Source organism: Dasypus novemcinctus, chromosome 7 (genome assembly GCF_030445035.2).
Source record: "Dasypus novemcinctus isolate mDasNov1 chromosome 7, mDasNov1.1.hap2, whole genome shotgun sequence".
Lineage (NCBI taxonomy): Eukaryota > Metazoa > Chordata > Mammalia > Cingulata > Dasypodidae > Dasypus > Dasypus novemcinctus.
In genome coordinates, this window is record NC_080679.1 from 47,419,478 (window position 1) to 47,437,349 (window position 17,872).

At 37.1% G+C, this 17,872-nt stretch overlaps 1 protein-coding gene across 7 annotated transcripts in view; it reads right to left on the reverse strand.

The window, feature by feature from the left end:
* Positions 1 to 2,397: 2,397 nt before the first annotated feature.
* Positions 2,398 to 17,872, reverse strand: part of PLCL1 (phospholipase C like 1 (inactive)) — a 355,116-nt gene continuing 339,641 nt past the window's right edge. For 6 of the 7 annotated variants that reach the window (XM_004468466.4, XM_071216208.1, XM_071216209.1 and 3 more), the window contains one exon: positions 2,398 to 4,011. In XM_004468466.4, coding sequence (XP_004468523.1) covers positions 3,820 to 4,011 — 192 coding nt within the window. In that variant the 3' untranslated portion in view covers positions 2,398 to 3,819. Of the gene's footprint in view, positions 4,012 to 14,975; positions 15,033 to 17,872 lie in introns of those variants that run through there. The other variant, XM_058300411.1, reaches the window with a different exon arrangement.

The window sequence follows — 17,872 nt, forward strand, 5'->3', positions numbered from 1 at the left end:
CACTCTCAGTTTCTGTTTATCTGGGAGTATTCTAAACTCACCTTAATTTTTGAAGGACAGTTTTACCAGTTATAAGATTCTTGACTGGCAGTTTTTCTCTTATAGTATCTTAAATATGTCATACCACTGCCTTCTAGCCTCCATGGTTTTTGATAAGAAATCAGCACTTAATCTTATTGGGCATCCTTTGTGGTGAATCACTTTTCTGTCACTTTCAGAGTTCTCTCCTTATCTCTAGCATTTGACTTTCCAATTAGTATGTGTTGCAGAGTAGATCTATTCAGATTTATTCAGATTGGAGTATGTTGCATTTTTTGAATATGGATACCTCTGTCTTTCAAAAGAGTTGGGAAATTTTCTATCATTATTTCCTCAAATCTGCTCCTTTTCCCTTCTCTTCTCCTTCTGATAAGTATGTTTGTTTGTCTCATGCTGTCATTCAGTTATCTGAGACCCTGTTCAAATTTTCCATTATTTTCTCTTCTGGTCTTCTGTGTGTTCAATTTCAGATGCCCTTTCTTCCAGTTCACTAATCCTGCAATACTGATAACAAGAAATTAAGGGGGTAAAGTCTAACAATAGGGCCTTTGTTAGTATATATTGCAATCCACATAAAGTATTATGTAATGATTATAAATAATGATTTGAATCAAGAATCACAACCTCAGATATTCACAGGGACAGACAGAACATAAATGAGTGGAGAGGTTTTTTGGCTGTCTGGACAACATATGCCCCATTTAGAGAGAGAGCCAATTACATAGCTCAGTTGATGCAAAGGAAGAAGCAGGGAAGATCTAGTGTTGTCAGAATCTGTAATTTTTTAAAAAGAAGGAGAAAACTGAATTTATTTAAATCACCTGATTTTCAGAAAGTTGGCTATTGGTTAAAAATTTTTTGTGGCTAAATACAACATGCCTTCTATGGACTGGATACAGTCCAAAGGCCAGGGCCAACAATGCACATAAATATTTACTGACATGGAAAGATACCCATGATATTGTTAAAGGTTTTTAAAGCCTCTTACAAAATCGTTTATATAATAGGGTCTTATTTTGGTTAAGAATGGATGTATATATAAACTCTAAAGAGTGACTGAAGGGTATAAATCAAAATGCTAATAATGAGTGATTTTTGTTTTCTTTTATACATTTTACCATTTTTGCACTTTATATTGGTCATTAATATTTTCTTATCAGAAAAAAAATGAAAAGCTCTTCATTTGTGCTTAGAAAGAATTTCTAAGGAAAGTATTAATAAAAGAATTAATAGTCTAGTGTATTACATTTAAAATCAAAATCACTGAATATTCTTGAACATAAAATCAGACAGACCTGAATTCAAATCAATTCTTCCCAACACTATGTCAATGGCCTTGGGCTTTCTCACCTGGGAAATGATGCCAATAACACCTACAAACCCCTCTTCAAATCTCTGTCATGAGATAAAAATAAATAAGAAAAGAATAACTATTTACCACACTGTTCATCAAGTATTTCTAAAAGCTAAGTGGTTAGAAGGGGGCTTTCATTCCACTGCAACTCAAGTCTGGAAAGGAAGCAGACACCTTCGGAATGTAACAATGTAGCGGAGCCACAATAAATAAAATGCTTTGTTTTATTCCATCCAGAGGCACTACCATCAAGAGGACCTTGTCTTTTTCAACAGCTTCACTCTCAGAGACTAAAGCTCCTCCCTGCCCCTCACCCCGTTCCCTATCTACCCAGTGGAATGGAGCACAGATGGCTGACAACCCACCGCCAGACATAGCATTAGAGGAGGTAGAATCCATACCCTTGTTCTCAAGAGTATGTGGATAGGTCTCAAGCCAGTGAGTGGAACTCAAGCACAAATGAAATGAACTAGGGAAGCCATTTCCAAGGATTGAATTCACGCGTGAAGTAACAAAGTGATTAATACAATCAAAGGTTCTTTGAGAGTTTACCACCCTTTATTCTTTCTTCCCACCCTTCCATCTCATTTCTCTCCTATATCCTCTCACCAAAGCATGGAATTCCCCAAGTAGAACTGAGGGCAGTGAAGAGGTCCTCAGGTGAGAACAACCAATTGGCCTATGTAAGGCAGGTTTTGTTTCTGTCTGAATCACCTCTTTTTCATCTTGAGGGGCTTAGATGTCTGCATTCTGCTATTCTTTCCACCAGCAGGTTAGGCATTGTTAAGGGGTAATGAAATTTTTCAGGCCATTGTAGTCCTATTGGAAAGTTGCCACAAAAGGAGCTCATGTACCTCCCAAAGTGCCCCGTTTATAACCAGGGAGTAATTGCATCATATTTGGGCCCTGGAAATAGTAAAGCTTTTAAGATATTTTTGATATAATAACCCATTTATATTGTCTTTACTTTTTCAATGAAATCAAAATAAAGGGAACAATAAAAGTGTTGTATCATATCTTTACTCTTTCAGTAATGTGCAACATGAACATAATAGTGTTAAGAAGAAGTCAGGACTAACTTAATACAGTTAGCTATAGAAGATTTTTTAATTTGTAAAATTTCAACAATTATCTTCCCTAAGTTTCCCTAAATTAGCATATTTGTTAATCAAATTAATTAAGAAGCTTTTCAAAATAAAAGCAATGCCTTAAATAAATATATTCTTTCATAACCATAGAACATTTAGTTCTGTTGGAGGTAACAAACATCATACTCAAGTACTTTATGAAGACATTGGGATGAAAATGAACTAGATGCAATTTTAAATGTACCCTAATTGGTCATTTCCTCTTTGTGTGTATGTGTTTTTTGTATGTTAAAATTATTACAGGTGTTTTATAATCAAGTAGTTTTAAATCATCATGAAGACGTTATTTGACTCACAGAAATTATATTTGCTCAACATGATGATATAGTATTGTTTGAACAATAACTTTAAATTTAGTACTCTAAATTAAAGCCATTCAACACTAAGATCTCTTAGCTGCCCATGGCTATTACAGAAAAACGATTGCTAGACTCTGAGTTTGAAAGAATGAAACCTTTCTACAAATCTCAAGCCTAAAACTGCATAACTGAATATTATTGTAAGGTCAGAATCTTAATTACAACAAGTTCACACCTGTGATTCAGAATTTCCTAAGTTTAAAGCGCAGTATTTCATCAGTGTTTCATAGCTGGGTATAAATTCACTTATGAGCAACTTTTCCTCTGAAATCAGATCTGTTTAGTGAACTACTATAAAACTTTCTAAAAATTGATTTCATTTAATAAATATTTTAAAGAATTCATTAACTGAAGGAATGATTTTGTTGATCTTTCCAGAATTCTGATCTTTCACTTACTTTTATATCTACTGTGATTTTTAGGAATTTTTTTCTAATATATATTTAAACTATCAGAACATCTATGCATTAATAAATTTAGGTTCTTTCAATAGTAAGCTATACTAAGATCTCTAAATTAAATGACAAAGGCAGAGAAGTAAAATTAAACATGATACCAGGTTACATTAAGTGCTCTTTAGAATTTCAAATTAACAAGTCTGTCCCAAAACAATAAAGGAATAACTTACCAAATGAATAACGCAACACAGATTTTTACAGGATTTCTCTCTCTCTCTCTCTCTCTCTCTCTCTCTCTCTCTCTCACACACACACACACACACACGTACACATCTAGATTTCAAAACACTACTACTAAAGTTTTTAACTTAGATAAATTAACTGCATTAAAATACTGACATTGTGAACATATCTGTTTATGACCAACACCCTATGGAGGTCATCCTGTGAATTTCTACAAGCTGAAAGAAAGGCAGAGTCCTTGACAGTAAGGATGGTGAACATGAGGATGTTGCTCAAGCTCACAACTTCTCACTCTTCCCATTCTCCTCACCACTTTCCTTCTCTTCTATCGCTTCCAGGCTGCGCTTATTCTTGGCATCTGCACTGCCGCTGGGGCCTTTACTCAGTCCACAGGACAAGCACGCAAGCTGGATCTGCTTCATGTTTTCTATAGCTTCATTCTTGGCATTCTTCAACAGATCTCCTTGGCCCTACAAGTAAGTGGAAATATACACCAAAGAAGAAAGTTATTGGCCAGGCATATCCTAAGTGACATCACTGTACATTCCGTGCTATTGATGAATGAGGGAATAGACCCAGAAACACAAGCTCACTTTTACGGGGTTTAATCCAGGGTTCATTTCTAATATTATTGATGCATTTTATTCTTTAAGCCAAGGGCCTCGACCTGAGTTTTACCTATCAGCTCTGTGATTGCCAGCAACCCGGTGAGATTCCTACTACCAGAGAACAACTTAGGGGGGACCCTCATCTGAGTGTGCTGAGGCCAGTCAACCCTCCATCACCAGTGTTTGCAAAAACTTCATGCACTACTATAACTAACACCCCACCTAGACCCAAGGCTTGGGGGAAATCAAGGAAAGATGCTCTTCCTCAATGAACTAACAGTTAAATGAGCCCCTCAGTGGACAAGAGTTTACAAAGCAAAGCATCTTCTGTAAAGTAAATTAAACACCCTAACACTTGTAAGCATGTTTTTAGTATATTGGATTATCCTTGCAATTTGCCTTTTGATAAATTTTAGTTACCCACAATTCTTCTGCCTTTTCCATCATCCTGAGGACATTGTTTCCCTATAGCTGGTAGAGAAAGAGAGTCTCCAGAGACTCAAGATGTCAATCAAAGCAGAAAGCAAACAAGGAGCTCAGGAACACATTAGCTATAAGTTACATCATTACCAAATAAAGATCTTTTCTGGGTATTTTTATTTGCCATTTTAGTTCATCATTATTTTGATCAAGTGTATATTCTGATGCTGGCCCAGGGGTCTGAAAGACTAAGTATGAGAAAGCCAGAGCATGTTACCACAGTGTATACCCAAAAGAGGAAGTAGCTTAATCCTCTCTCCCCACCCTCTATTCTCATGCCAGAAAAATGTGACCATGAAAACTTTGAAGAACAGAAGATCTAGGGGAAGGAGAAAAATATTTTGTTGATTGCTCCAGAGTTCCTCCATTAAGCAGAGGCTCCAAGAAAGGGTACCTCACATATTTTACACAAGGTCCTGCTACCATATAATTTTACCTCTTTAATTTGATGAATGTTTTTTCCTTACGTATATGGGAGTCTTGTATTTTTCACCATTTGGGAAAAAAAAAAAAAACAGTAACAAAATACACATCTCTGTAAAGTAGACTCTGGTAAATGGATTTTTAAAAAACTAGTCAAATTTATATTAAAATATACAAAGTACCAGGAAGTTTATTGTGGTAGTAGACAATATTAACTTCTTTCTACAGCAGTCCCCCAAGTGAAAGGGCAAAGATTGGTGAAGAAGAGTGGTCCAATGAGGGACCCTTGAAACTGATGACTATGATTGTAAGCCTGTGTGCTTGAAATTTCAACTAGGCTTGGAGCTGCAGGGTACCTAAGAGTTACCTCCTTAGAGTCTCCATGTTGCTCAAACGTTGCCACTCTCTAAGCTAAATTCAGCACATAAATGCATTACCTTCTCCCCAGCATGTGACATGACTATCAGCGATGAGCCTCCCTGGCACCGAGGGACTACTACCAAGCACCAGCTGGTGATGCAACTAGAAAAAGATCTTGAATAAAAGGGGGAAATGGTAAAGACAAATGAGTTTATATGGCTAAGAGACTTCAAAATTAGTTGGGAGGCCATCAGAGGGGATGCACTTACACCAAGTCTCAGCAGGATCCCAGAGATAGTCAAAATAGATAGAACCCCAGGCTCCTGAGGGCTTTGGAGATACATAGGTACTATGGTCATGGCAGATGGCTCTGGAGTTCAGTGCCTTGCCAGTGGGCCCTACTTTGGAATTTGTGTTCCTGAGTGTGATAGAGTTGGACTCAGGTGTGACCTCTATACATATGCTTCTTCTGTCACTTTTACTGTACCTGTGGCTGGCACTGGGATTGGTGCATGTTCAGGAGACTTGAATCTCTGGATTGTCCATGTGCCAGCTGGGCCCTGAGCCTCAGCGGAGTTGCAACATTTACCCTCCAGTTTGTTGGACTTACTCAGGTCCGCTAACAGGTAGGTGAGGATGGTCAACCACCACACCAGGGAACCGAGAGAGTCTACAGCTGTAAGCAGGAGAATCCCATCCATCAGCCATGTGGGATCTAAGCCCCTCTTGATTTAGAGGTGGAGTGGACATCGCCATCCCAGGGTCCTCAGGATGGAGGAATAAAATATGGATTAGTGTGGACTTACTGGTATTCTACTATAGAATTATTGTGACTCTAGCAATGGAAGAACTTGTATCATTGATGTGGATAGAGTGGCCATGACAGCTGCTGAGGGCAGGTAGAGGGAAGAAGAGGTATGATATGGGAGCATTTTCGGGACTTAGAGTTGTCTTCAATAATATTGCAGGGACAGATGCAGGACATTATATATCCTGCCATCACCCACTGAATGGACTGGTAGAGAGCGTAAATTACAACGTAAATTATAATCCATGCTGTGAAGCAGTGCTCCAAAATGTACTCATCAAATGCAATGGATATGCCACAGTGATGAAAGAGATTGTTGTGAGAGTAGTGGTGGGGTTGAGAGTGTGGTATAAGGGAACCTCATATTTTTTAAAGTAACATTTTGTGTGATCTATGTATCTTTTAAAAAAGACAATATAATCTTTTAAAAAACATAACAAAAGCAAAATTGGCATCCTCTCTAATTGCCAGTGAAAAACAAAAAAATCCTAATGCATAATGCACTCACACCCTCTTTTCCTACAGTAGGTTATGAAACATATTTAATTAATCAGTCAGAATGTCATCTCCTTGACTGCTGAGAGGGGGCATCCAAGCCTAAACATCAGACTGTACCAGTTTGGGTAAACAGAAGTCAGTCTCTACAGAAAACAATAGTCAATTGGAGAAAACAGTTTGTACCAGTGCACAAGAACACAACTACATCATCTCCTGACAACCCAGGAGACACATCCTGGCTGCACAACACAGGCAGAAAAACATAAAAAAGAGCAGATCTTAAACTGTTAACTAATAGAGGATACAAGAATTAAAGGCTAAGTTATAAAGAATTTACATCGAAACATTTACATAAAATTTTGTTTTCTATTTTCTTAAGGAGGAATAGAGGGCATCTTTCTGTTCCGAGGTTCAAGAGATCACATTCTGTCCCTCCTTCTTGGGTCCTCCCCTCCTGATTAAGGTACCAGAACAGAGTTTATTCACACCTTTCTGGCACACCTCTCTCTCTACTCTGTCATACCCCAAAGCCCTCCTAACTAGCCAGTTTACTACAGATCCTCTCCATGTATCATTTCCTCCAAGATGTATTAGGTTTTCAGATCTGCTAAGCCATTTCACAAGATAAATTTACAGTATATATTTAAGGAGTATTCTATCAGGGGGGTTACTAAAGAATATGCTTTAATCCTATTCTCCTAAAACTGAAATCTCGGAGGGAGAGAAGCCCAGGAGATTTATTTAACTTGTGATATATAAATTGAAACACCTCTTGGATACTAAAATTAACCCAGAAATTTTATGGCCTGGAATGCAGAATTAATATAACCTGAACACTGAATACTCTGTTCCAAAGAAATGTCTAACTACTGCCAGCACTTCAATACACCAGCAATCCCCTGGAATTCATAGTTTCTCTTCTTTGCTATTAGTGATGCTTCAGGGGGAAAAAATGGGAAGGACTGCTTTTGCCTAAAGGAAATAGTTAATAGAGGGCATCTTAGGTAGACTAATGGTGATGGGACAACAGAATTATTAGATGTCTCAAGACTTCTGATTCAACCTCCACATTTATTTGGGTTCTAAATGTAAGATTACATAGCAATCCCAACATATTTAAAGAGTAACACTTGGAATCATGGAAAACAAGGGGGATCAAGATAGAAATTTTGAATCTAAATATTAGTGATTAATGAATTTTAAAAAACAGACATTAAGCATTCTTTACCAAATCCTTCCATTTGTATTAAATTGCAATTAAAGAACATTTTCTAGAAATCCCAAAATACCTGATGCAATTTAATTGTAAATTAAGTTGCTGTAAAATCAAACCATAATTTTGATTACTTTTATAAATGTTTTACTGACAAAATACTAACACAACACTAAACTATAGCTAACATTTATTGAACATTTAGCTGACCAAACATAACAATTTGCATATATTATCCCATTATATTATAACCATAAAAGAGGCTGGGGTTTTAAATGTAAGTTATCTATTAATTATATAACTATAAATTATATCAGTTACATATTTTGTAATCCATCAAAGGACATTTATGATTTTTGCTATTTCTGTTCTTACTAAGAAATGCAGTGCCCCCCCACCACTATTTGAAGGTGGTTTTGACTACAATCTAGCAGAGTAATTCACAAAAGACATCCATGCCTCCTTCATGCCATTTTTCCCATGAACTGCACTATCCCTTGTGATATTAGTGCATAAAAGAGCAGGAAAGCATAGTAAGTTGCACCCTCATCACGTGTGGAGGAAATGTGTGGGTTGTCTGAGAGCACACCACAAATATGTAAAGTGGCTAACTGGGACCCTGGGAATGGAGAAACTTTCATATATACACAATTACACACATAAACAACTGCAGTTCTGTCTCCAGGCAGACTTTGTGTGGGTTATCTTGGAGAACACACTCAGCAGCCAACTGACTTCCGGTATATTCTTTCTATGTAGAGTTCACTCTGACAGCTATAGAGTTATCCAGAGATACTACGGTGAAAGTCTGCTACAGACACCAAAGTGTTGGTACCCTTTACTTAAACCAGCTACAACTCAGTGAACAAGACTATAATGCAGTGGGCTGTGCACTATATGGAAACCATACTTATCAATATCTTACTAGTTTGAGAACCAATTTTACATGCTTTTTGGAATTTCTGTATTATTTAACGAAGTTAAATGCTTTGTTCCTAACAACGGTTACAATGCCTACCATTTGGAAATTAAAGCAGACTAAAAATGTATTGATATTTGGATAGATGTAAATCTCTTGATGTTACATTTACATTGATGCATTTGGAACATTGGGTAAAACTATTCAACAATGGCCTGGGATTCTTGCTGTCCAGAAAAAAAGCCTGGATGCGTAAGGAATGTATACAAATGAGATAGATAACTAGAGCTACAGGGCACAAAGGTGTAGAAATCAGGGGATTATGTGAAAAACACCTTTGTTGCACTAGAATAGGAATTTCCATTGCATTAGTAAAACACTCAGCTTTATTATTGTTCAATGACTCAGCAACCGAATACTTTAACAACATTCTACTTGTCAGTTAAAAAGTTGAATTTTTACTCCACAAACACTCAAGATGAATAGTCGTAGAATAGTTCTGGTCTAATAGTCTTGGTTCAATGGAGCTTTTCTGTTACTCTTGTCCTTACATTCTGAACTCTAAACAAATGAAACCTTGATTTTCAAATCTTTATTACATAATATGATTAAATAATTTCTTTAGCAACAGAAAGGGAATCACATTGGACATGCTCACTTGAGCCATTATATTTTATAATTTTATATAAAGTTCAATTTTTTAAAAAGTGTTAATGCTATAGGTTTTGTGATTGATACATTTAATGGCAAAAACTCCAGTTAATCAAATGTTTATGAAGACTAGAGAAAGAGAACATAAATAAGCCTTTTTAATACTCGAGAATCCAGTTCCCAAGAAAAAGTAATTTACAAGTAATGGAAGATATTTTAAAGAAATTTGAAGAATAATATAATGCTGAAGAGACCATATAACCTTACAAAAATGCAGCAGAATGATATATTTAATTAACACAACCACAAAAATGATCTAAGAAACCTGAAGTCATGCTCTGTTAAAAATTCAACATCATGAAAATTAAATTTGAAAGTTAAATTTGGAAGTCTTGTTTTAGGGTCTTGCAAATAAGATCTTCTTTTTCTATATTACCTTCTCAAATAGCATCCTTCATCGTTACATCTTTCTCATCATGGAATCTTGGCTAACTTGAATGTTTAAGGAATGAAGGGCCTATGTTACTTTAGGATGTTGAGTAACTGCAATGAAGATGTACCATAATTTTTAAAAATAGTTTTTAATATAGAGGCTGCTTTTCCATCCTTGTATATACAGAATGCTATAGGTAAATGATATAGTTTAACACTGAAATATTAATAATAATAATTATAATAATAAAAGTAATAAATGAGTCAGCAGCCACAGTAATTGGCAACGGTAATATTAAGAATGGTAAGCATCTGAATTAATCAATAAAATCTACTGCATTAAGATGCACTTGTTGACCAAAGCTTAAAAAAAGTATGAAGTTTAATGGCTCATTTTCCCATTTGGAAAGACTTCACATTTTGCTGTTGTACTTTGTTCTAAGCTATGTATATATAGTTGAGACACACCAACCCACTTCCTTTGCTTTAGGAACAGTGGTCTCCTTCAGCTACCAATGGGGACTTGAGCTTTCATTTTTTTGCTTTATCCATCTATATATCAAATATTTATTAAACACTATGTACCAGATTTTGCTTTTGCCCTGTAGTTTTCAACTCTATCAAAGCAAAGGCCATTTAAAAGCAAATATTTTATAAGGCTCCATTTATTATCCTAAAATGAAATTCATAAATAATATAACCTATTTATATACATTATTAAAAAATAAAGTAAATGTAGTGCTCTAGCTATAATATAAGGGAGAAATGAAAGGTCATTTAAAATGTAATCATATGTACTGCAATGTTAATCCTAATGAAGTAGGCAGATGCTTGCACTTTCTTAAAATGAATTCATTTAGATTTAAAAGAAAAATAAGATCAAATGTCCTTCCACATGCAAAAATATAGGAAAATAAAAAATGCAGAAGTACCAAAAAGACAGTAGAATGAAGAATAATATTAACAAAATGACACCAGACCAGACTTATGTGCATTTAATAAAAGGAAGGAAATAACCATAATTAAGATAGAGATAATATGCCTAGAAAAGCTACAGACTCTCAGCATGGAGAAAAATTATGATAACCCCCAAATAAGAAAGTAAATAATATCCATTGTTGCCAGATCTTCAAAAGTACCTCCAAGGACATTTTTCTTGTTATAGATAATATCAGCTCTTACCTCATGGGACACTGGGATGCCTACCATGGATAATAACGTAAATATCAACAAATAATAAGTAAATATAACAAGTAAATAATCACAAGTATCAGATTAAAACCAGTATTTCTCACTCTTCAATTTGTTCCAATATTATAGTTTAGCAATTATACAATCAAGGAGACAGAATGCCCAAAGGGAATAAATTATTCATAATTTAGAAACAATGTATTTCATTTAGACTTCCCTCTCAGTAGCTACTTTTTCCTAATGTACTGGGCATTTCACATAATTTCTTGCAAAAAATAAAGTACTCTGATTTGCATCTTAGAGGGTTTGTTTAGTCAGGCAGGATTTAAGAAAGGCTGGGACAGATCTTCATTATTTGGCATTGTGGTGCACAGGGCAGGGTATCCAACATTCCTGGACCCTCCCACTAAATATTAGAATTCTCCTAATCCCTTCTACAGTTTTCAAAAATACCCCCTAAAGGTATCGAAAAAGTATGCCAGATATCCACTATGGACCATGGTTGGTGGTAATAGTCTGATGTTATTATCTCATAATCTAATAACAAATCTTCCACTATGATGTGGTGTGTTGGAGAAGGGGGATTCTATGGGAATTCTACACATACGCATGGTAGTTTTATAAGTTCACAACCTCTGTAATAAAAGTGTTTTAAAAAAATAATAGGGTGGCTTGGGGGAAAAACGCACCAAATGTAAGATAGGGACTATAGTTGATAGTGATATTTTGACGATGCTCTTGAATAGTTTGTAACAAATCTTTCATAACAATGCAAGGTGTTGGTGGAGGGGTGATGTATGGGACCCCTGTTATGATGTTATGAATGTTAATTTTAAAAGTCCATAACCTTGACTATATATTTATTATTTATGTATGGTCATAAATGAATGATATACTTAGTAAAAAGCATATATTAAAAAACCACCCCCTAAGGGGAAGTACTGAGCTCATTGAGAACCATGGGACTAGACTCTGGAGGTACATCACCAGATGCCACCCCTGCCTCCATAGAACTTAAGTCTAGTGATGGATACAGGCATAAATCAAAAACCACAAAAATAAAATTATATCTACTCATAAGTTGTGCTAAGTGTTGGAAGGAAAGAAATGCAATGCCATGAGAATATGTAGTCTAGAGGAACAGAAAAGCCTTCCCTGAGAAGGGGTAACTGAGCAGTGATTTGAAAGATGAGGAGGCACCTTCATTTATTTTTTGACATCTTTCAGTCAGTGAAATACAGAATAAGGGTCTTTTGATACTTGCCTTGAAACCTCAGTCCTCCTAAGTTTTACAGGTACAGATGTGGATGGTATAGGAGAAAGGCTGGAATGCTACTGCCTCCATGACACAACACTGAAACTGCCTAATAAAGCCTATTTCCCTTATATTTTATCTACTTATAATTTATCTTGTTTCCTTGACATTTATGCCAAAAAAATAAAAAGAAAACCTTCTGAAAATGGAAAAAACTCGATGAAATAGCAATGCAGTGCCATTCGGTTCTGCTGATAAGAGCTCTTAGTAATTATTTCAAATTCCTGAGACATTCATATGACAGCTATAATATTTTAATAACTTTAAAAGATGAAGAAATGGAACCAAGAAAGCTAAATAAACATATTGCCCAGGTTCACACAGCTCTTTGGTCTAAAGATGAAATTTCCATATAATAGAACTCATGAATGTTCCATACATAAATACTACCTTTGCACTGATACTTTGACTTCTGACTTTTGTCTTCAGTGTGGTTACAGAGTTTGGAAGAATTTAATAATTTTCATTTGAACCAAATTTTTAAAAATCTGAAATATGAAAGGAATGGTAGAAGATTAATGAGTGGGAGGGATTGGAGAAGATGGTTGGTTTTCACTCTAAAGATATCATCAGAAGACCTGATAGATCAGATCCAAAAAGGAAGATTATAAAAGAATCAAATTCATCACAAGCACTAGCTGAACACTGTAAAATATGCTGTTATTATGAGGAGAACTCATCAGTTAATGCTCAGATCCCTGGGATACTGATTCTCCTTGCAGTATCTCTGAGCCCCTAAAAACCCTCTACACAAGCTCAGACGGCAGCACATTTAAGGTCAGGAACAGAACCAGAACTCCAGAAATGATAAAGGAATGAATCTGACACTAAGGATCCCTTGGTTCTCATACAATAGCGATCTGGCCTAAAGCCACTGGATTGTAATCATGTCACGATTCTATTGATATACCTATATCTGCGAGGTCCACTGTCAGACAACATGGGTTCAAGGCCTGGCTCTACCACTATGTGATCTTGGGCAAGGTCACCTGTTGCCTCAGTTTCTTCATTCATAAAATGGCTACCACAATTGTACTCATTTTGAAGTAGGCTAGATAGGGAATCAATAGATCTGGAACCTGGCAGAAAAACCACCTCCACTGAACACATGTTCTCTAGTACCCCCAGATGGCCACTGGAAGACCCTCATGAGAAATCCCATTCAGAACCAGATTTCCTCCAGAAGCCAGGAGAAGTCCTGGATCTTCTCTAGGGACCTTATCATTAGACCTTCCTAGGGGATTGATGGGTGGAGTAATCAATCAAAACAGCAAACAGCTGGGACTCCTCCCATGTCATTAGCAAAGGGTTGGAATAATTAATGGTTTAAAAGGCAATCAGAAAAAGCAAACCAACCCTGTTCTGGTGCCTGTTCCTGTGCCTGTTCTGCCCTATTCTGGCCTTCTTCCTCCCCACCTGAATCAATATACAAGTAAACCTGGGCATTTACAATCTGTCATGGGAATTGTAGCCTGTAAAACAGCCCTCTTTATCACTCTTCAGCTCCTTCCTCTCTACTTGGGACCTATGATCTGTTATTTTCTCCCATTTCTCTTCCCTCCCTACCTTAATAAATTACTGGCCTAATCAATGTGACTTGCTCTTGAAATTCATTTCTTGCAGCTTAGTCAAGAACCTGGAAAAAATCCAGTAATAACTGTTTGATTAAGATAGATCATACATGTAAATCGTTTAGAACAATGCCTGACATGCATGGCAAATTCTAAAAACTTTTAACTGCTATTATCTTTAGTCCACAAACAGAAAATTAAAGGGTTTCAGTAAATGCAAGGTTTTGCCATCAACAATGACAATGACAAGTCTACTCTACTTGATTTTACTTGAAAAAAATGTGAGGAAACAAAAAACTACAACATACCTTGAAACTTAAAAAACAAAATTTGACGAAGTGGGGGTAATAAACTTACTGAGAATAAAATCCAGGATTACATCACCCATTAGTCCTTTGAGAGACCCCATAATGTTTAAAATAAAAAGAGTAGCATTGCATTGACATAGGAATTTTCCTTGGGGAACCCCAGAACAAGTCATCCTTCCCCCAAAAAAAACTTATTTTAGAGTTACAACATTGTTCAGTGTAAAACATGACACATTCCTCTCTACTGGAATAAAAGATTTCAAACAGCTGTTTCATTTCACCCAGATGAGAAAGTAAAAATGAGCTGAAATCATCTGTCACAAAAAGAAATTAATGACAAACATTATCTTTTGTGACGGGACTGTTATATTTCTGAAGCTACCATAAGAAACATTCCTATGAGGGTGCTCACTTTAAGAAGCCATCTGCCTGCTTTGGGCAAATGACAGCCAGCCTAATCCACTTATAGAAAATGTCAACAAAATTGCTTCAACACAGTGAGCTGAATAATAGAAAAATCCAAGCTAAATTCTAAAAATATAATCCCACTGAAAAAAAGCTTTATGAATCTAGGTTTGTGCCATGATACTGGTATCCTAAGAAATTTTGTGCAGTCTTTTTAACAAAGGAACCATTCAGTAAATCAAAAGAAATCACCTGCTTTCTGCTTTTTCCTTCTCATATTTGTGATCATCTGCCTGTATGTCAACAGATCTAATAAGAAAGGACAGAAGACTAATATCAACCTTTAGCAAGGTGGCAAAGGTAATTAACTGCATTTCAAATGAAACTTCTGTAATGGATGGTCATCAGCACAATAAACAAATACTATTTAAAAATTCCAGTATCTCGCTTTACTGGTTCTGCCCTGTTCAAGATGGAGGAGTGAAATGCTTAGGGCTCTGTCTCTTCACAGAAGTTTTCAACAACCAATAAGAACTAACAGCAACATCCTTCTCACAGCTCTAGAAAACAGTTAAAAGGACTGCAGTATAAGGACAAGCGCCAAATCAAGAAAAAAGGTTACATAAGAGCAGCAGGATCTCCTGGCACCCTGGCTGGCCCCTCCACCACCCTTCACGGGCTCAGTGTAGAGTCGGTCCATGCGCCCAGTGTATAGCCCCAGTCCCGATTTCTGATGGAGCAGAGTAACCTTTGTGTACATTCTGAGAGCATGTATGCCTGGCCCAATATGTCTAGTGGTGGCCTCAGGGACTCACCATTCCAGAATTTGCCGTGCCTGTAGAACAACAGCTCATGGAACTCTCCTACAGAAAGTTGTGGGAAAGCAGTCAGGTTATGCTGCCTGCAGCAAGGGATTGCTGGCAGTGGGATAGACAGTGCATTGCCAGGATGTCAGAAAACTATTTCCTAGGGAAAAGAGGACATTTGGAACTGTGTAATTTGAGCAATTCCCAGGGCCATGTGTGTATGCCCAAGGTAACACCCATGTACAGAATAGATCAGGGATCAGGGAGGCCCCTAAGCTTTGGCATTGAGATATTCTCTAAATTCATTGTATGTATAAGCCCTGAAGGAGAGTACTAGCACAAGTCAATCTGAAAAGTCTAGGAAGTGTATATTTTTCATTTTTGCTCCTGGCAATTAAGGAAAGCTCTGTGTTAATACTAACTTTAAATAAGCTTAAGGAAAAGATACCCCAGTGTCTAAAACCCACACATTAACATATCACAATGCCTAGGTTTCAATAAAAGGTCACCAAAAAAAATAGAAACAGGAAATGATGGCCCAGAAAAATGAGATTAAACCATAGAAAACCATTAATGAGGGCCATACCTGGGACATTCCAGATAAAGACATTTTTAAAAATGGTCCTTGGGGAGCAGGTATGGTTCAGTGGTTGAGTGCCTGCTTCCCATGTATGAGGTCCCAGGTTCAAACCCCAGGGCCTCCTTAAAAAAAAAAAAAGTCCTTGTTTTAGTTTGTCAAAGGGCTGCCAAAGCAAATTACTAGAAATGGGTTGGTTTTTATAAAGGGGATTTATTTGGGGTAAAAGCTGACAGTTCCAAGGCCATGAAAAGTCCAATTCAAAGATCCCTAAGAGGTGCTTTCTCACCAAAGTCAGGTACTGTTGATCCTGTTGTCTAGGTCCATGGAAAAGCAAGGCGGCCACCGATCTCTGCTGAGAGCTCTGCTTTTCTGCAGCTGTAAGCAAACCTGGCATAGAGCTCGTCTCTTTTCCGGCCTCCTCTATCAGTCACAGCTGTTCTGCTTTCTTCCTGAGCTCAGCTGCAAGCTATCAGGCACATGGCTCATCTCTCCCTCGGCCTCAGTTCTTTGAGCCTCCCAGGGCCTTCTCTCCTTGCACCTCAGCTATAAGTGAAACTGGAGTTTTTTTTCTCTCTCACATGGCAGGATCAAAATTGGTGGCTTCCTTTTCCTCTTTCTGTGTGTGTCTCTGTGTTTCCATTTTTATCAGACCCAGTGAGAGGGTAGAGACTCAGCATGAATCACGTCCTACTGACTTAGTCCAATCAAAATCCCAAAAGTGAGCTTATCAAGTAATCTAATCAAAGGCTCTCATTTTAGTTTGCCAAAGAGCTGACGATGCAAAGTGAAAGAAAAATGTGTTGGCTTTTATAAAGAGTATTTATTTGGGGTAAAAGCTTCCAGCTCCAAGGTGGTGAAAAGTCCAAATCAGGGCATCAGCAGAAATGCTTTCTTACCACAGTTAGCTACTGTTGATCCTGGCGTTGTTGCCACGTGGCGAAGGAAGATGGCTGCCAATTTCTGTGGAGATGTCTACCTTCCCCTACAGAATTTAGTGTCTCTCAGAGCTCAGCTGTGAACAACAAGGCATAGAGCTCCTCTATTTCCAGACCTTCTTATCAGTCTGGCTGTTCCATTCTCTTCCCAAGTTAAGCTATAGGCCAGCAGGCATATTGCAGGTCTGGTCTCCTCTTGAGCTGCTTTATGGGCCCAGCCTCTTTGAGCCTCTGAGGGGATTCTGTTCTCCTGCAGTCCTCTCTCTCACACTGCAGAATCAAATATGCCAGCTTCCTTTTTACTCCATCTGTCTGAGTCTCTGGGCCTCCCTTTACATCAGACTTAGCAAAAAGGTGGAGACTCAAGATGAATCATGCCCCACTGACGTATTCCAGTCAAATGGGTCTCACACCCACAGGAATGGATTAGTTTAAAACATAATATCTCTCTTTTTGGGATTCATAAAATAATTTCAAACTGCCATAGCTCCTCAACTGAATTTAAGCAATCAAATTGTATCATACCACAGGAATAGATCAGTTTAAAAACATAATCTTTTTCTTTTGGGGATTCACCAAATTCAGACTGCCACAGTCCTAAATATGCTCAAAGAGCTAAAGGAAAACATGGCCAAAGAACTAAAGGAAAATCAGCAAAATGATAGAGGGACATAAAAAGAAGATCAACAGAGAAATGGAAATTATGAATAAGAACCAAACAGAGCTGACAACCACAGTAATAGAAACTAAGATTTCCTTAGAGAGGCTGAACAGCTGATTGGAACTGGAAGAAGAAAGAATAAAAGAATATGAAATGAGTTGGTTGAA